General features: G+C 35.4%; 1 protein-coding gene across 5 annotated transcripts in view; it reads left to right on the top strand.

Moving 5' to 3' along the window:
* SPOCK3 (SPARC (osteonectin), cwcv and kazal like domains proteoglycan 3) overlaps window positions 1-21697 on the top strand; it is a 203171-nt gene that overhangs the window by 102899 nt on the left and 78575 nt on the right. For 4 of the 5 annotated variants that reach the window (XM_074147077.1, XM_074147076.1, XM_074147075.1 and 1 more), the window contains one exon: window positions 18071-18197. The exons of the other annotated variant lie outside the window; for it this stretch is intronic. In XM_074147077.1, coding sequence (XP_074003178.1) covers window positions 18071-18197 — 127 coding nt within the window. The remainder of the gene's footprint in view (window positions 1-18070; window positions 18198-21697) is intronic. 5 annotated transcript variants of the gene reach the window in all.

Raw genomic sequence — 21697 nt, 5'->3', positions numbered from 1 at the left:
GTTTAAGAAGTTGTACAGTCAGGTGGTGGGAACAGCATCAGCCACACAGAGGAACGCAGTGATGAATGGAGTTAGGTACTGTAGAATGAAGCCAGAGGAGAGGTGGGGAGAAAAAACAAGTAATGTTCACTGTAAAGCTGTGATACAGAGCAAAGAACATTTATTAAAATGGATGACTGCAAGGCTGTGTGCCATAAGGAGACTCTGAAGGAACCCTGATTCACTTATGCAATTAAGGAATACTCAGATACCTGTACATGAATACTTTGGATGTATTCTTTGTAAGAGTGGCTTGTTATTCCTCACAGGTGTAACAAGGAGCTTGGAATTGCTAAATAAAATCTGCGGACACAGATACTTCCTTATGACTCTCCTTGAATTTTACAATTCTGGCTCAAAATAGGTGTATGTTACACATATATCATAAGAAAATAAAGTACTAAGCGTGAAATGCACTGCTGTATGTGGTGTTAGAAAACAATTTCAGGTAAATTTTGCCCTCTAAAGAATGGGTTATTCCCTGTTCTTCTCCCCATGTCTCAGTGTGAGAAAAGACATGATGATGGTGGAAGTGTTATCAGTATAAATAAGGTGGAAAAGGAGATACAAATAGCAACTGTAGTGAATGCAACAGAAATTGGTTTTAATTTCAGAGCTAAGAGAGTGGAACATGCTTATTTTTAGGATGCTTCCATAAGTTATATTGGCCATACCCTTTTTCTGTTGAAGTGTTAAAACTGAAGCTGGTATAATTAAAAGCTATAAAACATTTGAAAATGTATCAATACAGTAAAACATTCAAAGACAAGTAGTGCAGCAAATCAATTTGCCAGTTGAAAAATTATTAAAATATATGCTTCATTTTCTCTTTATGGAGAAGGGGGCGGGGGGGAAAGGGCAACAGGAACTTTTTTGGTAATTTCTGGCAAGGGAACAGGAAGAGAGAGCTTGTACAAGCTGCATCCAATTAGTATCATCCATACTGTATTTCTTTTCATTTGTTTTCCCCTGTAGTCTCTTCATTTTGTCAGTTAAACCTGGGATGTGATGGAGGAGAGTCAACTTCTGCTTTATTAATCATTATAAATCAGTGACTTGTCATTTAAGCAAGTGAACAGACATAGTGTGTGTTCTGCTGAGAACTGCAAAAATTATCACAAGCTGTGCACACAGCTCGAGCGGATTTGCAATATATGTGTGTCCATGTGTGTATATCTCAATATGTATTAGTATACATTTTGGTATAAATGTATCAAATTGTGAAGATAAGCAAGAAGCATGCTATATCAGTTACAAACCACCACACTTAAAGTGTTGAAAAAACTATTTAAATTAACCTGTAGTATGACATTTGGATCTGTCAAATACATAATTGGAATGAGTTAGGGATTTGTGAGTTCTAGTAAAAATCTATAGTAATAATTTTTAGACTTGTTACACTGATGCAGTCCTGTTGTAGTGATGCAGTACCTGTGTGTCTATTTGTATATTGTATTCAGCTATTTACACCTCATTTATGTTGATGATAGTGATATCTCAAGTCTAGATGTGTTTGAGAAATGTTTAAGTGTGCTTTGAAGTTTCTAATAAATTCATGACTGCAAGACCTACCATACAGGAGGATGGTCAGCCAAACTCTTTGAATGTGGTTAGCAAGCTCCTTGTGATGACACGTTGCTGTGATTTATTTAATTATAATTAACTGTAGCATTTTTCATTGAGAGCTAGGCTTTTGCCCTTGAGCGTGGTGGCAATTCTTATGTGTTTGGTACTGTTGATGTTCTTTTCACAACAAAGTTGTCTAGTAAAAATAAGTTCAATAACATATACATGAATTTAGCGGCAGTGCTGATTGGACCATAGACCTCTGTTGTTTTAAGTCTTACTTAAGAAAAAGTAAAAAAATCAAGTAAATATTTCAATTCCTTTAGCAAGTCCAGAAATAACTAAGTTAAAAAATAAGAATTGATTATTAAATCTTGTTTGCAAAAAGTGCATTTACCAATGTTTGTATGAATATGAAGGTGGGGAAAAGTGTTCTTTGTTTTACGTCTATTGCAAAAGCTATAGAGGCATTTTTAAATATACAATTTGTAAATGAGTGGGGTGGCAAATTAGTTACTGAATATAAATTATAAGATGTGAAAACAGTTTCATATAGGTTCTGTGTAAATGGATATGTTATAAATGTATGTATGTATATAAATGGTTCTGTGTAAATGTAATATGTTCATGTTCCCTGCCAGCAGCCTTATTTTTACAAGTGCTTCTGTGTGGGAAGAGGCATTACAGGACTGAGACAGTACAGTACATACATTTCACATTCCCGATGAACAGTAAGGATAGAGAGATTATCAGTGTTATTGTAAATAATAAAAGATGATCTTATTAAAGTTTGACATTGCTGTCTCATTTGTCTGCCACAGTATCACAACATTGTAGAAAGTATGAGTAACCATTTTGACACATAATGGCACTATTCCTTAACTATATTTGCTCATTATAAGTAAAAAAAAAAACAAAAAAAAAAACTTGCTCTTCTTCTTCCTACCCCAGTTCATTTCAGGCTGAAAAAGATCTGTTAGTTTTTGTAGAGACTCTTTACGTATCTTCACTGTTAAGTGTCTTGGGTCATATCAGAATGCATTTGACTTTTTCCAGTGCTGACAAGTGAAGCTGTTTTTAGGGAAATTGAAGTTTTCCAAACAGATTGGGCTGACCTTATAAAGCCAAGAATGGCAAATATTTTTGTCAGAGAGAATTAATAAATGTGAAATAAAAATCCTAAGAGAATACTAAAACATTATTTCCACAGGTGTTTACTACTGGTTTGTGTTTACCATTTTATTCTCTCACTGACTACTGTCAGAATAATATATAACACTCAACACTTGGAACTGTTTCTTCTTGTAAAAAGCTGAATTTTACCACAGAGTCTAAATAAGATGATCTTAGACCCTTATTCCATCACATGAAAATAAAGCAGATCCAAGATCATGCTGTTGTCAGTAGGCAGTCCCAAATATTACCTGCTCTGAGTACACAATCTCATTTTTAAGCTTATGTTAAAGACATTATTAGTGTTTTGATATGTAATATATGGGGAAAGCACATAAATATTCGTAACAACTTTAAAGTTAGTTGAGAGCTTTTCAATCGTTGGCATATGTGAGGGAAAAAAAAAACCACAAAGATAATAACTTGTGTTAATAACAGTTTCAGAAAAATTGATTTTTTTGAATATACAGTTCATGTGTAGTGTGCATAAAACACTGAAAAAAGGAATCTTCAATCATATAGAAGAACTTGGACAAATTTTATCACTGTTTGTCACTTTAGTTTAAATGTAAAGCTGAATCTTATAGCTGTGTTGTGTATTCTGGGTTCTCATAGAGGAAACGGATTCTGAAACATCTGCCTTAGGCTAACAGCATAAGTGACACAAATCTAAAGAAGTTTTCTTGGGGAAAAAAAAAGTAACCTTTCTGGGAGAAAAAAGAAAGATTTGGTCAAATACATTATATGAATATATTAAAAAGTGTGAAAAGGGGTTTTTGGTTGGTGTTGGTTTTGTTTTTGTTTTTTCTCCTGAAGGGAGTTACATCATCTCAGCTCTTATGTTATGTTGCTGCTGGGAGGGTGATGTGTTTTCCAGAATATTATAAATGCTATTCATGAGTGTACCAACATCTTGAAGAAATTTTACCATTGGTGTATGAAAATAAGAATGCCTTCCAGTAGATAAGAGATTAATTTACTACATGAAAATGATAATTTTAAAAAAGTAAACAGATGAATTTGGGGGAAAAAAAATAGCAAGTACAGAAAGAATTAAAAGCTTAAATGGTCAAGCTGTACATTATTGTAACCTGCACTACATCAGTCACTTTGCAGAAATAATATTTCTTTAGTTATCTTCAGTACTTAATGTTTATAAGGAAAAAAGCATGTTCTTTTGAATTTGATCATTAACTGATTTTTTTCTGCCTATAAGCCTACCTAAAGAGCTGAATATAAAGTTTAGAAGAATGCAAATAAACTTTGTAAGTACTCAAAGAAATTAAAAGTTTTATGCTGGCTGCTGGCCCTCAGATTCAAGTGATTGACACAGCAGACATGCACGATGATAACATTAAAGGGAGAAAATGGAAATTCTTCTTTCAGATATTGATTACTGTGATGCTTATAGAGGGACTTTTCTTCCTCCTCTGTCTTCATTTCAAGCAGACAGTGTGACTGATCCCATGCGAGGGAAGAAACAGCTGGGAGCATGGGCAGCAAGAGTGCAACTTGCACTTGCAAGGCAATGAGACAGATTGCCTGAAAATCACTCTGCAGGGTTCTGAATGTGATAAGTGGGATATCAATCTACTTTTATAATGGTGAAAGAACATTTTTGTGGCAGCCAGTGTTTTGAGCCAATAGGAAAATTAGCTATTTTCTAGTGAAAACTATTCTGTTATTATACTCAGAAAATAGTAAATCTTGTAGGAGTGGCCATTGTAATAGTAGTATTAATCAAAATATTGTCGTGTCATCTTTGGGCTGCAGAAGAGGTTATTAGTTATTTGATTGTTTCGTTTATTTTTATTTGGTTTTTAATTTATTTTTTATGTTTTTTCTTCACTCAGTTATTTTTTTATGGATCATAGGCATTAAAACGCTTTCTGATGAGAACTCTATCTGTAATTTGACTATTGAATGAAGGTAACAAAAAGTATCATATTATGCAAAACAGGCTCTGAATTAACAACGTTGACTTCTCTCTCAATACTAGATATATAATCATTAAAAAAAATTAAACCAATGCCCAACCCTGCAGTTTTGTAAATACGAAACATGATGATATATAGGACTCAAATTTAAATGGCACTACCCAAATCTGATTATCGCACTTTGCTTATTATTAGGGAGTGTTTAGATTCCTGTTCAACAAACTGTAAGAATGTAGGAGTTGACATGGTCTTCTAGTTACTGTGTCTAGTTCTTAAAATTATTTTCATTTATGAAGGGAACTGGTTGTTGTTTTTTTTTAAAAAAAGTATTCTTTATTAAATCATGTGTAAAAAGAAAAAGGAAATTGTTTTAACTTCTATGTTATCCGAAAAAATTCTCTGTTATCAGAAAATATGTTTTAGAATCTCTCTGCTTTCTTTTGGAACACAAATTGTTTTCTTTGTTAAGTTTTTTCCAATAACACTAATAGATAGTGAATATATTTATATTCAAAGAGATTTTGTGTCAGCCTTGCAGAATTTACCTATGCAATGTTCTGTCTTTGCAAAATAGAAAATGATGGGTTTGAGAGCTGTTTAATAATTCTTTCAGCTCTATAAAATGAAAACAGTTTTGAGAAAAGGTGGTAACTCTAAGAGAAATGATTAAAAAATTGCATTATGACAAGGTCAAACACTTAGATTAGCATAGAAAGCATCTATGAAAGACGTTTGCATATCTTTGCAAGTGATCGAAACTATGACTTATGAACTGTAAGTTCATTAGTTAACATACACTATTAAAAATCTTTCTCAAAGAATACATTATTGCTTTACCAAAGTGGGATCTGTGTGCGTATGAATCTCAATTTTATTTTTCAATATTCCCTATACATTATATCAACTAAAATATGTATGAAATTATTTTATGCCTCAGTTCTGTAATTAGTTAAAATTGTGAGCATCCCGGTTAGTCACTGGAGCTATTCAAGCCTGCTCAACTTTTATTACTGGAAGAAGCCCTCTGAACAATGTGAATTAGGAAAAATTGTAGGTGAGTTGGTAAGCTTAAAAATTATGAGGGTCAATGTTGCCAAGGTAATTTTACACCATCTACAATATCTGAAAATAATATCTAGCAAATGAAGCATCTTTATAATTTAGATGACAATGTTTTCATATAATTTCAAAATAATTGAAATACCTTTTTCTGTAGCTTCACTGTTCTTTCCTCACCTGATTTTATTTTCTTTACCTTTATATACCTACAAAATATATTCTTCAAAATGTTGCATTACAGAGGGGAAAAAATATCAGCCCTTGAGTGACATTTTGATTTGCATACTGAATATACACAGAGCTTTTATTGTTGTAAACTTCTTTCATGTGCAAGGGTCTTTTCATTATTTATTTTTTTTTTGTACAGTTTCTGAAAACAGTAATCCTTGAAACTTCTAATAGTAGTTGTTCCTACTATCATATGAATCATTAGTAACTCTTTTTTTGGCCTCAGCTTTGCGGTACCGTTATTTGATGTATTTTGTCAGAAATTATTATTTGCTGTGGTAATTTGTCTCTATTAAACCCAACAGGTTTTTATCGTGATTGTTAAACTAGGTGTCAGCCCAGATTGTTGTATTGGTTTTAGTTTTGTTCTGCACAGAACAATTAGGGATAAACAAGTAACTGCTGGAGAGATTGCCTTCTGCATTGTTTTATAGCTAAAAAAGAAAAAGAATTTGCCTCTAAACTGTGTGGATGTTTCAGAGTCTGGATTCAAAGCCTACGATTCTGTAGCATTTGTATTTCTGCAGTTAGATTTTACTTGTCAATGCCATGTTTTTTTGGGGGAATTATATTGTCGTAGCCCTTCTGGCTGCACCTGCCCCTGGGAACTTGGTGAAGAAATAATTTTCACAATGAAAATAGAGGAAAAAAAAAAAAGTGAAGGCCCAAGTTTGTGTATGTAATCTATAGGAATCGTTGTTGAGTATGGATGGATGTGTGCATTGGGTCTTAGCAGGTTTATGTGTGTCTGCCATTCATCCCTTTGTTCCTTGGTAGATTCATGGACCTTTCTTCAGTCTCTGTGGAGCCTGGAGAAAAAGTGAGGGACAGGAGAGGGTAGGACATGCTGTAACATTAGCTGGTGGCATTTTTTTGTATTGTGGGGAGGGCAATTTGGTCCTTTCTAAATTACAGCATCACTGCTTCTTCTAAGACATAAAGTTGATAAATCCTTGTACCCATTGAAAACAAAAAATAATTAAAGAATAGGGTCTCCTGTATTTCAGTGAGCTCTTTTCTTTTATTGACATTACGGACTGGTTGATTTGGGGTGCAATGAAGCTAATAAAAAGAATGATGTAATATGCTTTTGGAAAGATTTTATTTTTTTTTTAAAAAACCCATATACTTAAAAAAGGAGGAGCAGAAGCAAAAACTGAAGCTTAAAAACCAGGGCAGCGAAAAACCTGATATGTCTACATTAGTGTTTTGGTTCTATTGGCAGTGTGCTACTGTGTGAAAATCTGACCATGTCATTTACCTTGCTTTGGTTTTTAGTGGAGTGTCTCTTAGAGTGTATGAAATGGATTTCTTTCCAATGAAAAGAACTGAGAGATGTGCTCCAGGATCCTACTTAATGTGTGCCAGCGTGCCAGACTAGAGTGAGTTCAAAGTTAAAAAACTAAACAGAAAAACAACCCATCACCCTGCTCTCCCCGAAAAGCATGGGCATTAGGTTCTCAGCTGTCTCACTCTGTGTATAATGCTGTATTTGTTAATGCAGATACACCAATTGTGTTCATTGGCAGAATTCTGTGTTACTCTGTGATCCAAGGTCTGTGTCTAATACTGCTGAATTAACCCCAAAGACCTTTATAATCTTTAGGAATCATTCTCTTGTTGCTATAGAAACATAGCATCCTGAACTGCAGTTGTGATTCGTGAACCCTAAACAGACTAAAACTATCACACACTGGAAGTCAAGAGGAGTCATCTTACTGAATTCAACAGGAGCAGGATTTTATCTACAATCCTTAAATCCTAACCTACACACAACTGATAAGTTATAAACATACATATTAATTTTGCTCTATGAGAATTCAGTGACCATTGTACTGTAGAAGTTATAAAACATGAGATTTGGATTTGATTATGTCAGCTTTGAAGGATGTAGGAAATTAGCTGGACTCCCAAGATCTATTGTTTTTTTTACCTTCTTATATTGCATATATCTATTAAGTAATGATTGATGATAAGAGGATTTCTCAGTGTGGCCTCTAGATGGCACAGTGATTTGGACGTCCTGTATATTCATATGTCAAATGGATGCTTGCATAGAAAATAACCTCTAGAGAAATGAGATCCCTTACTGTAAAAAAAAAAAAGTTAAAAGAAAATAAAAATCAGGTGTTTCTTATTGTTTTGTTGAAAGAAAGTACAGCTGTAACAAAGCTGCCAACATCAAAAGACCTGAAAAATATGTGTGTATTAGAGATTTACCAATTCATAGTTTAACTGTTTTCTACAGGCAGCATGGTTTTTTTATACATTATAGAAGAATTTGTCACCATGGTTTTTTAATAACTATGCTGAAGAGCCACATCAGACTTCTTGTGATAGGTGAATTGCTCTGCCATGCACAAAAGCCTGCTTCATCCAAGTTTTTCTTCCACTGTGTTCTTTACTTCTGGACCTATAGTTATAATCTTCCCTGTCTGGACCACTTTTCTCAAGCAATTTTTAAAGTGCGCAAAGGCTCTGTAAGCAGGAGGACGTGCTACCAAAATTATTTATCATGAAATAGACACAATATATAGCTAGGACTAATTTGCTATCAGACTAAATGTTAAGATGCTCTTCACCTCTTGCAAGATACCCAATGAGTCCTTGCTGGCCAGACAGTTCAATCAAGCATAATAAGTGCTGACTTCCATTGCTCCTTGAAATGGGCTGATCCTCAGTGTTGTTTGAACTGAGGATCAGTTTAAAATTCTGACTCTGCTCTTTCCTTTTATGATTTTATAATTTTTCATACTTGTGGCTTGTTTCCCCCCCCCCCCCCCCCCCGACAGACCATATCTCAAGAATCTTAGTTCTGTCTGCAGTTTTACTTTTCTTACATTGCATAGTTCCACTCTACATAATTTCTCATATCTCTTTTTCACAATTTAGTAGTTTCCTCAGAAGTTTGAGCCAAGGTTATTCAGCCATGCCATATCAAAACCTCAGTCCTTAGGGGGAAGCTAGGCAGTTAGCAGGGAATTAACTCCGTGAAATATGTGCCCTTCTTCCTTATTCTGATGGTCCAAACTGCAGATACTGATGGAGTGTGCTTTGATGCTCCATTGACCTGCATGTCCAGATTTCCTTCTTAGAGACAGTGAGAAGATAGTTTATGCTCAACGCTCACCCTTAATGGGTGAATCTAAAGTTTTGACGGTTTTTGTGGCTCAGGACTTCTAAGTGGGATTTGTGGAGTAGGCAGGAGTAAAAGGCAAAAAGTTATCAAAAAGTCACAGAAGTCATACAGAAAATTACTTAAATCTGTGCCTTTCTTATTAAAACAAACAAAAGCCCCTGGACTCTGCTGTCCTCTGACCCAATTATCCACTAGTAGTTCAGTATGTATTCTGAAGCGATAAGGATGAAGGATGTGTCTAGTATCACTAGGTGAGAATGTGGTTTTCCTCTTATGCAGATTTCAAGGAATTCAACATTTCTGGTGTTGAAATATTATAACATCTACAATACTGATAGTCTATGCGAAGATGCAGTCTTGTTCCTTATCTTTATCAATACTTTATACCAATTCATACAAGCAAAAAAAAAAATCTTTTCTGAGTTCAAAGCATGAAGTGTTCAAAATGGTAAATAATCCTTTCTTTAAAAATGGTAAATACTCCTTTCTTTAATAGTCTCATAATTTAAATATGGTTCATGCTCATGTGCTTGACTTTTTTTTATTGACGTAACATTACATATCTGCTAGCTTAAACAGAGAATATTACTGTTATGTATATAATCTGTTATTACAGATGTAGTAACATGTTTGTATGATTATGTAATATAATCTGTTAATACAGATATTACGGGTCAACTCACATCTCTTATCTTTAGAAAAGTTTGAGTGCAGTGGTTTCTGTGACAGAAAATAAAGTCTGTGATATGCATGAATGCTTTCCACATCTCCAGTATTTGCCAAGCAAAATCAGCTTCAGATATGTGACCATTTCTAATTAAATATATAGGAAATGCATGGAACTATGTATGCATATCCATAAAGAATGCTGGACTTCAGTGGAAATTTATTGTATTCTGGCTTTACAATGCGTATAAATGCCTGTGTTAGATAATGTGTTAGATAGTAACGGACAAATCATGCTGTCTAGAACTGGGACTCCAGAGAGTGCTATCTCTGTACTCTGGGGTCTATGCTAGAAGGAAAAGTGAAAAACAGGAAGAGTGTGAGAATGTGCTCGTTTTTGCCATCTAGATTTTACTAATTTTCCTACGGTGTTAAGGAATTATGTTAGCTGGGAAGAAAGGGAATTTATTTTTATGGAGGAAAGAGAGCAGGATCCTGATGCAGTTACTTGCTATCTCTTCCAGTACAACCATCTTCTTAATACTTTAACAAGTCTATATTCTCTGATTGTCTCTAGGCAATATTTGAACATCCTCATTCTGCCTTTGATCTTTAACTGAAACAAAGGTTTTTAATAAGAACTTTTTAAGGAATAGCTACAGCTGGGAGGAGGGACTCTTGAGATGTTGAGCTTAAAAGAACTTCTGTCTCTTACAATTTTGAAAGAATATTTGGAACCTTTTCTACAGAGATCAACTTTTCCTTCAGATTTCAATAGAGTTCTCTTACCATGGACTAGCTTTTCTGTACCACATATACATAATTGACTACCAGCTAGTAATTGGGTGTCTTGGTAAAAATATCTCCTATTACTTTTTTCTTTTTTTTTTTTTTTTTTAAGTCTAAGGATATCTGCCACATTTTCTTTCCCTTTATTTGCCCATTATCTGCCATTTACCTACCCTGAGTGTCTGTCTGTCTTCATTTAGGTAATTTGGATTTTCTTTATAATTTTTTTGTAGCTGTATGTCTCCTAAAGATGTGACTAACCATATTCCAGTTCTGATCAGAAAACTATGGTAGCATGTAATGATTTTGACTCAAGATTTCTTTAACGTTGTTCCTTCTTTGTAAGTGTATTAGAAAAATATGTGGTAATCAGGGCCTAACTATGTAAATTACAAGTGTAGCAATTTGAGATGTCCTAAGAGAAACCTTCTACTTTGTGCTGATAACCTTTTTTTTTAAAAAAAATCATACAGTATTGATATCTTTGATAGGCACTTTAACATCTCAACTTTTCACCACCACCTCCCCTTGTGATTTACATAGCAATTTCTCACAAATTACTCCTTGAAATACCTGTATCATTTGCCAACTTAATGGAAAAGAAGGTTGGTGTGAGCACTGCATTCAGCTGTTCATATATTAGGTCCCTTTTACCTTTCAAGCAACTCCAGATGTTAAATAATGAGAGAACCAATTTCTGTTTTGCTGTGTATTCTTTGCTTTTCTGTCTCATTAAAATGCTGTGCTAGCTAACTTCACTCAATCCAACTGAAGCAAATATTATTCCAGGAAATCTCTGCAGCATTACTTAAAACTGTTTGTTTTTTGTTTTTTTTTAAATACATAAGGGTGTTTTGTTTAGATTTTAGTTTATTATCTAGACATTTAGAATAAAATACTGGTTTATTTGCTTGGCAAAAGTTGGCCAAATGGTACTGAAAATAATGGAGCTGTATGACAACAAAGCAAGAAACTTCCTTAAAGTATAAACTTTTCTTTTTAATAATACGTGTAGGTGGAGGGAGTTAGTAAGAATTTATATCTTTAAGATACCTACTTCTTTTCCTTCTCAGGTGCAAATGTGTAAATATAATTTTCTTTTAACATGCACAGAAAGAAATATTCATCTAAATTCTGACATAATACTGAGTACGTATGCTTAGTGATCCTGACAAACATGGTAGATCATACATAATTTTCTAATCTAATGTCTTGGCTGAAGGTGCCGGGGAAAAATAATAGCTTAATTAATATAATTTCACATGCACCTGCTAAACATTATGATGCTCCATCAATAAATACAAGCATCTTGCCAACACTGGTAGTCTAAAATTGCTAAAATGTATTGTATTTTATTCCCACATTAACTTTATTAACCTTTGCTTTATTTGTCTCGGATTTATTCAATTATTATTATTAGTTTCTTAAGACAGATTTGTTAGGAATAGTGCAAAACAGTGGAACAAGTCAAAATAATATCAACACACACATGCACAGACTGGCAGTAATGTCTTGGTTTCTTTTGATATTTGAAAGAAGCATCTCAACAATATATTGACCACTATAGTTTTCTTCCTGGATGCTTCCACATGAAAAGGGAACTTTGAAGGAAATCCAGTCAACTCTAATGAAAGCAAATTAGATTTTGTGATACAAGTGGTTTTTTCTGATTGTATTAATCTGACACATCCTGTTTGTGTCTCCCAAAGGCCATGGCAAAATGTGATCAGGCAGCCTCTAAACTGAAATAATTCTAAAATAGGCAAATGTAGTTATCAGAGAGGAATTACAAGAGTTCTTTGAAAGATTAGGTTTTCAGTAAGTCAGATTTGTTTCTGTCAGTCTCTATTTGGAGACCCGTGTTTGACAATTCGCAAATTTAGCTATAAAATATCATTTTTTCAAGTGAATTGGGCACTCATGCATTTTATAGATATCATTAAATAAGTCATGTTGCCAAAGAGTTGCTTGCAGTTAGATTTTCAATGCGTTACATTAAGCATTCTTAAAGTATTTGCAGGCACGATCACTGTGTATACAGGAAGGTAAGTTTATGTATGCAAACAGGTACATAGGCTGCAGTAATTGGGTAGATTGGCTAATTATGTTTCTAGACATGCAGTTGCATATGCAGTCTAAAAGCATAGGTACAATTTGGTGTATGCAAATTATTGCAATCACAAGCATTGCTGGTAAATTAAACCCATATATTTAATTTTACCCTTTAGGTGACAACAATGTCAGATAAGGCAGAGATTGTGCATTCAGTAATGGTTTTTTTATTACTAGACAGATGCCAAAGCCCTTTTCCAGGTAATTTAGAAGTATAAAATTTGTCAGTGGAAGAGGTTGAATTTTGCGTGGCATCATGTATTTATTGTGGCAAAATACTAACAAGTGCAACATTTATAGTAATTGCAGTGGAATCACAAAAATGGCGGAGTTTTAGTAACTGCAAGTTGTAGTGATCTAGGTTTTCTTCCTGCATATCAAATCGAAAAAAATACAAGGAAGAGAAAAAAGTGATTTCTTGTAGTGAAGTAACCAATTTCTTAGTTTACTAATTGTTTTCCTGCCTAACATTTTAAAATGTAAAAATATATTGCTTTATCTGCATATCTCAAGTTAATGGTAATAAATTATTTATATTGTAGTTAAGCAGTCTTTCTTTATCTTCATGATGTTGTGGACATACACCAAATTCAAGATGATTTCTATCATCACAGTAGTTTCTCAGTTGTTTCTATGTCAATAGTTTGTACATCTGGTAACAAAGAAATAGTCAATAGGAACAAATCTGATGCAATTAAATAATGGTGAAAGGAAATGTTTGAGTACATAAATAAAAGGCATTATTAATACATTTTATAAAATGCATGTACCTACCATAACCATATTAAATTTTTTTTATTGATTTTTCATATTTGCCTGTCATCTCAGTGACTGACAATCAAAAAATAGTTGTTCGGCAGCTCTGATAATACAGAATCTAGTTTTTGCATCACTGTGCTAAAGCTTCTGAACAGATGTCTCTCCAGAGCATTTCCATGACCAGGTATCTCTGCATTGATACCTTCAAGGTATCGTTATTTATAACTTAATTATCATTTTAAGTTCCATTCCAAGTTTGGAAAAATACAGATATTTCTGTTCTGTAGAAAATTATTATCAGTTATATAGAAACCAAGATTTTAAGAAGAGTGGTCTGCTGAGGGTCTAGTGTGAGTTCTCTGTATAACAGGAAACTTGACTCGCTTCACCCTAAATGATGGTGACAGCTTGCATTTAAAAGCCTAACAAAACAGAGGTTAGTTGAGAGAAGGTAGTCTGTCTGACTACATAAAATATTATCCATTTTCTTCATACCTCTCCCCGGGTTGTCAGAGACCTTTGATTTTTGTGTCATCTTGTTCTAGTGTCCATTCGCCTTGTGGTTCTTACTGAGTCACATCACTCTTTTCCATCCTTTATGTGAATTTACTTATCTTTTTTCCTCCATCTAAAAGGGCTTTTTCTTCCCCCCTCTGTCTTTTCTTGTCTTTAAACTTCATTGAGGGCATGTACAAGGGTGCAGATATGCTAAAACCCTGTAATCACCACTAGTCCTTTCTTTGAGATTTTTTTAAGCATCTACACCAACAACCCTTGTGTGTCTCAGAAATCATGCTTCCAGTTTCTGTTTTTTGCTGATACCAATGGGGTGCTCCCTGTTGATGGCTGGAAATTTTGCAATTGATTTAGGCAGTGTTTTAAAGTTACTGTATCTCAGATAAACAGAAATTGCATCAGGTTGGTAGTTGGGACTCTGGTCCTGTCGGTAACCTCAGGCTACTGGGGCACTTCTGGAAAACTGTGAGCTATAAAAGTAACCAGAAGTAAGAGAAAGATGCAGCCATGTAAATAATCTAATTACACTGGAACTCATGTGGATGATTGGAAAAATCTGTCAAGTGAGAGGAGCAGCAATTTGTACATTATTACTGTATATTATTATATGCAGTGATCATGCAATGGTGGAGTTCGCAGTCCTGAGGGACATGGGTCAGGTGAAGAGTAAAGTCAGGACCCTCAATTTTAGAAAAACAAACTTCTGGTTCTTCAAGGAGTTAGTCAATAGGACCTGCTGGAAAACTGTCCTCAGGGACAAGGGAGCAGAAAAGACCTGACAGACCTTTAAGCACACTTTCCACACAGTACAAGAGCTCTTGATCCCCAGGTGTAAGAAATCAGGAAAGGGAAGCAAGAGACCAGTGTGGCTGAGTCAAGACATGCTGGTCAAACTAAAGGGCAAGAAGGAAACGCACAGGCAGTGGAAGCAGGGACAGGTATCCTGGGAAGAGTACAGGGATGCTGCCCATTTATGTAGGGATGGGGTCAGGAAGGCCAAGGTGCAGCTGGAGCTGAACTTGGCAAGGGATACAAAGAATAATAATAAGGCCTTCTACAGGTGTGTCAGCTGGAAAAAGAAGGTCAAAGAAAGCGTACCGTCCCTGATAAGAAGGACTGGCAAACTGGTAACAATGGATGAGGAGAAGGCTGAGGTACTCAAAAACATTTTGCCTCTGTCTTCCCTGGAAACCTCTCTTCCCACATCTCTTGAGTGGATGGAATACAAGACAGAAACTGGAGGAACAAAGTCCCTCCTGCTGTAAGAGAAGATCTGGTTCATGATCACCTGAGGAACCTGAGGATACGCAAGTATAACATACATGAGTATGTTCAGGGATAGGACCTGATGAGATGCATCCCAGAGTCCTGAGGGAATTGGCTGACATAGTTGCCAAGCCACTCTCCATGATATTTGAAAAGTCATGGCAGTCAGGTGAAGTCCCTGGTGACTGGAAAAAAGAACATTGCACCCATTTTTAAAAAGGGTAAAAAGTAGGACCCTGGGAACTACCAACCTGTCAGCTTCACATCTGTGCCTGGCAAGATCATGGAACAGATCCTCCTAGAAGTTATGCTAAGGCATATAGAGGACAGGGAGGTGATTTGAGACAGACAACATGGTTTCATCCAAGAGCATGTCCTGCCTGACCAACCTAGTGGCTTTCTGTAATGGAGTGACTATATCAATGGACAAGGGAAGAGCTACAGATGTCATCTAACTGGACTTCTATAAGGCCTTTTGACATGATCCCCCACAACTTCCTTCTCTCTAAATTGGAGACATAAGGATTTGGTGAGTGGCTTGTTTGGTGGATGAAGAATTGGTTAAATGGTCACATCCAGAGGGTAGTGGTCAATGGCTTAATGTCCAGATGGAGATCGGTGACAAGTGGTGTCCCTCAGGGGACCATATGGGGACCAGTACTGTTCAATATCATCATCAATGACAGCGGGATTGAGTGCACCCTCAGCAAGCTTGCAGACAACACCAAGCTTAGTGGTGCGGTTGATACGCCTGAAGGACGGGATGTCATCCAGAGCAACCCGGACAAGCTCAAGAAGTGGGCCTCTGTGAACCTCACGAACAAAGCCAAATGCAGGGTCCTGCACCTGGGTCGAGGCGACCCCTGGTATCAATACAGACTAGGGGATGAATGGGTTGAGAGCAGCCATGCTTAGAAGGACTTGAGGGTACTGATGGATGAAAAGCTGGACATGAGCAAACAATGTGCGCTTGCAGCCCAGAAAGCCAAGTGTGTCCTAGGCTGTATCAAAAGAAGCATGGCCAGCAGGTCAAGGGAGGTGGTTCTGCCCCTCTACCCGGCTCTGGTGAGACCCCACCTGGAGTACTGCTTGAGCCCTCAGCACAAGAAAGACATGGATCTGTCAGAGTGGGTCCAGAAGAGGGCCATGAATATGACCAGAGGGCTGGAGCACCTCTCCTATGAAGAAAGGCTGAGAGAGTTGAGGTTGTTCAGCCTGGAGAAGAGAAGGCTCCTGGGAGACCTTATTGTGGCTTTTCAGTACCTGAAGGGGGCTTATAAGAAAGATGCGGACAAACTTTTAAGCAGTGCCTGTTGCAATAGGACAAGGGGCAGTGTTTTTAAACTAAAAGAGAGTAGATTTAGATTTAGATAAGGAAGACTTTTTTTACGATGGGGGTGGTGAAACACTGGAACAGGTTGCTCAGAGAGGTGGTAGATGCCCCGTCCCTGGAAACATTCAAGGTCAGGTTGGACGGGGCTCTGAGCAAAGTAATCTAGTTGAAGATGTCCCTGCTGATTTCAGTGGGGTTGGACTAGATGACCTTTAAAGGTCCCTTACGACCCAAATTATTTTATGATTCTACATAAGCAAATATACAGTTCAACTTTGCTTTTCTTTATCGTAGGAGCAATGAAATTGTTTGTTCTTAGTCTTCAAATGATGCAACGTATCAAAAAGGATTGTTATTTATTATTAAATAGGGTGTGTTGTTTGAATTGTTTCCTTTTTTTATACTTCCTGATGGATGTAAAAACTTCCTGTGTGGATGTTTTACCACTCGTAAATTGACTACATGTAATTGAAGCTATTACTGGCTTTTTCAGAAGTAACTGATAATTTCTGTGTACATTTCAGGTTCCTGTTTACACTGTAAAAAACCGGTGCAGTTCAAAATTTTGCCACAAAACATAATCTGAATTAAAACTTCTGTAACTTACAAGATGATTTTCTTTTTCTTCTTCAAGACATTTACATCCAAAATTATGAACAGCATAAAAACATTAGAATAACTGAGAAACTAGGTTTTGGTTTTGATCATCACCAGTTTACTGTTAGGTGTGTGGTTTTATTTTGTCTGAGGATGGCCATATGCAACAAATTACTGAAAGCTAGAAGAGTGTTCTGAGGAATAGTCAGTAACTAATTTTAGACTTTTAGTCTGACCAGGTTTAACTTTTTTCTGGGTTAAAATGATCCATCTAGCTATATCTATCTGTTTGTATAAGCATACATACATATGCTTTTATAGATCAATTCTGTGCTCCAGTGGGTTACCCTTTTTTTTCTTGCTTTGAACTTTACATTGCGTGCTAGAGTTTGAATTTTATGAAATGTAAACTGTGAAAGGCAATGATTAAAGTGGAACAAACAGTACTCTGAAGGACTACCCACCTGTTTCTATAGAAGTATTTATGATATAATTTTCTAATACTTAAATGTCATCTCCTAAAACACCACTATTAATAAAACAGCTCCATTCGTATTATTTAATAACAAAAAAAAAAAAGTAAGTGCCACACAAGTCAGACATCTTTGATCAATAAGTGTAACAATCACCAAAGCATCATCTTAATCATCTTTTCTACTAAGGTGTCTTAGAAAGTGAAATAATTTGCAGGTATCAAGTATCACCACAGTGAGTAATGTGCAAAGGTGAGCAAGTATACACTAAAGACTGTGGCAGCTGTTTACTTAGAAGAAAACTTTGTGGCTGAAATGATGTATGGCTTACTGTTTGTAAAGGCTCATTAAAATACCCTGAATATGTTCTATTTTTACTACTGCTTATCAGAATTACATACTTTTTGTTTACTTACAGTATGAAAGAGGCTGGTTTAGGCCATAAACAGTGGAGGGGTGGTCCCATTTCATCAAACTGCAAGCAGTGTCCAGTAGTTTATACCAATCCTGTTTGTGGATCAGATGGTCACACATATTCTTCTCAGGTAAGAATTGAATAAAGAACTAAGTTATTCTTTCACTGTTCCAGTCAATTCCAGGTATTGGAAAATAAAATACTGTATTATAACACAAATCAACATTTATTTGTTTTGACTAAAATATATATTACAGACTGCAATCTACAACAATTCTAATATATAGTAAGACCCCAAAAAAAAGCAAAATCATAGCAAATTCTAAGCAACATGAAACAATAGTGCTCCACAGTATAACAAAACTCCAGGTTAAGTCTTTCTATGACAGACAGGGTTTTGAGTAAGGAAAAAATGTGTCCCCTCAGGTAGGGTAGGGTAAATGTGTTAAGTCAGATTTTCCAGTTGACCATTGAGGGGATGCTTCACATTCCAAGCATCCAGGCATAATTTTAACATACCCAGATAAAAAAACAAAAGTAGAAATGTAAATAATTGTTGCATTTCTTTCCTTCTTATGACTTCATTTATATATTTTAAGACCATAATCAAATCTTCCTTTTGTATTCCTGAAACCCTCCTGTCTTTTATGTCATACTTATTTGGAGACAGAATAGTAACACAAAAATGCTACTGCCAGTTTACTCAGTCATTTTTGGAGAAAAGATTTTATGCTGGTCATGCTGAAGTCCAGAAACCATGGGACTGCATTAGTACAGTACTCAGTTGAAACTTGGGAGATGGAGGGACTTCATAAAGCTGAAAATGAATCCTTTTGTTTAGCATCCTCTCTTGAAACTTTTGGTAGAAGAATTTTCAGCCAGTATTAACAACTGAATCCTCTCTAGGAGAAACAAATGTGTGCTCTTGATGAACCCATTTTTGTCAGAAATGGCGTGCAAGTCAGTAGTGCAAGAGGAGCTATTGTATTCTGTTGTTCTGACTCCGTGTCCTTCTACTAACAAAATATTTCTAATAGTTTATAATATCTAGTGCTTCAAGAGAAATATGGTACGAATAATAATGATGATTGTTCTAGCCTAAATTGATAGAAATGCAGAAGCTCTGTGTTTGTTACTTATAAAGAAAAAAATTTCCATATGGCATTTAAAGCAAAATATTTATAGGATATTTCCCAGTATTTAAAGATTTGTTAGTATGTGCTGTATTGAAGTTGTGGTGTGGGGTGTTTTTTTTTTTTTTGTTTGGTTTGGCTTTTTTGTTGTTTTTTTTTTACTGTAATCATACACTATGTCTGAATTTTACAAAAAAAGCATTAGAATTTCCAGGAGCGACTGATTATTGGATTGAACACTTAATATCCTCTTTAAGAGTATTTTCTTCTTGATAAAATAAAAATATCAGAATATAACTAGTGCTTCCTCCACCTTTACAGTTCTTATGCTTTTATCCTAAATCTTACCCTAGAAAATGCTTTTCATACAAACTGAATATTTAGTTATGTGGAGCTGATCAAGAATCTTAATTTTCCTTTTAAAAAAAATTTTAAAAAATTCTGACTCTTACACTAAGATATCTGAGGCCCTACACATGAATTGGACTCTTTGGCTTAGTAGAAAAATAATTCCAGTGACGATATGACTTAGTTTTAATTTAGGTATTTGAAAATATTTTTATTCACAGTAATCTCCTGTCTGTGTTTGATCAAGGGCTGGAAATGTGCTTGTGTCTTACTAGACGCTAGATGATACTGTCAGTTAGCATTACTTTTGCTATGCCATGTGAAGTTTCAGTCAGTCTTCAAGCCCCAAGCCTAGCCTGCACATAGATATAAAACAGACGGTAGTCTCTATGATTTTGTAGTTTAAGTAGACAAGGTATATAATTTGATATAGGTCATACTGAATGAGCAACTTTTGGGTTTGTTTTTGTTTTTGTTTTTTTTTAATATTGTATACTTCATCCATTACAATCTCTCCCTATGTTCTTCATAATGTAATATAAACATCACAGCCAGTTTTAACCTTATTGCTTATTTCCTATTTTATCACACATGAATGCTATATTCTAAATAGTCCTGTAGGCCTCTCAGAATTCTATAAACAATGATGAGATGCAGATATTTTTATATCAGTTTATGTGTTAAAGATGAGGGTGTGCTTCTAAGAATGAGAAATGAGTGAATTAAATAGATATACTCTGCTTCCATTCCAGTGCATTACCAGAGCTGCAGTAAGTGCAATATTACATCTTATCCAACCTCTATGTCCCTTACATGCCTGTAATGCAAAGGTAATGTAGCATCAGAGAGCTTTTTCAGGGTCTTCCACTGCCTTGTAATGGTACATTTCAAATCTAAGTTTATGGCAGAAAAATCCTAAAAAAAGTTTATGAGCACAGATCATCTGTATTAGGCTATAAATATTTATTTTTATTTCTTTTCAATGATGTTATGATTTCATATTCCTGTTTTGATGCAACTGCACTATGAGGTCCTTGCAAGGTTATTTCAGGGTCCTTGCAAGGTTATTTCAGAAGCAGTTGTTTTGAGAATTGACATAAAGATGAATATTTGTATTCCTTTACTCCAGGCAAAGTTTAGTTTCATTGTGTCATCAAGCTCTAGTAGGAGTTCATATAGCAATTTTCTTGTATTTAGAATGCATTTGTCAATGACTGTGGCAAATTGTATAATACGTTTTCTGAAAATAAGTAAGTCAGTAAATAGTAATAGTACTGTAGAACACAGCCAGGCAACTGGCAGTTATTGGGTGGACAGTACTTTGGGAGTATGTCCACCCTTTTCAGGCCAAGCCCATGCAAATGTTTGTATTAAATTATGTAAGTATAGATATCTCGTACATGTTTTTTGCTTTGTTAAAAACAACAACAACAAAAAAGATGTTATAATGGGTAGACAATGTAGAAGGAAAGGTTACATTCTAAATTGAGATTATCCAGAGTCAGGTAACAAATTTTTTATTTCCCATTCCCATTTCAGCAGGCTAGGTTAGGTATACTGTTTTCTCAACCCACAATTGGTTGCATGCAGTCACTGTAAAGGAAAAGTAGCAGGTGTAAGATATTCATTATTAGCATTACAAGAATGTTGAAATAAAAATATTACGCACTGAAATGTTGAGTAATCAAAGTGAACATTAATTATTATGTGAGAAGAAATTCAGTATAAAGAGATCCTGTCATTTCCTTACCAGGGTGGGGTTACAAACAATTTTCAGTTAATAGCCTTTAAGTAATACTTCCTGTGTTTTACACTTCATTAGTCTAGTTTTACCTTCTACATTTCTCTAAACTTTGGCACTTAAAAGTGCATTATTCATTTTAACACTAGGAATTCTCAAGCAGTGCTGTAACATAGGGCTTTGGTACCTCTATATAATTGGCACACCATCCATTCTCCAGGGAAAACATGGTCATTGCTGCCTGTTTCTAGCTTCATCTTTCCTACAATTAATAAGGAAATAAAAAGGACATGGAGAACAGCTCAGGTGGGGTGATTTGTGGCAGCAACCCCCCTCCTGCCATTATTTTACGGAGGAATGCAACTCTCTGCTGTGCAGCACAGATACAGTAAAGCTGGTGTAACTGTG

This window comes from Numenius arquata, chromosome 5, assembly GCF_964106895.1.
Source record: "Numenius arquata chromosome 5, bNumArq3.hap1.1, whole genome shotgun sequence".
NCBI classification, from domain to species: Eukaryota; Metazoa; Chordata; class Aves; order Charadriiformes; family Scolopacidae; genus Numenius; species Numenius arquata.
Note: the sequence above shows the minus strand (reverse complement) of the source record. Positions and strands in the feature narration are given on the sequence as shown.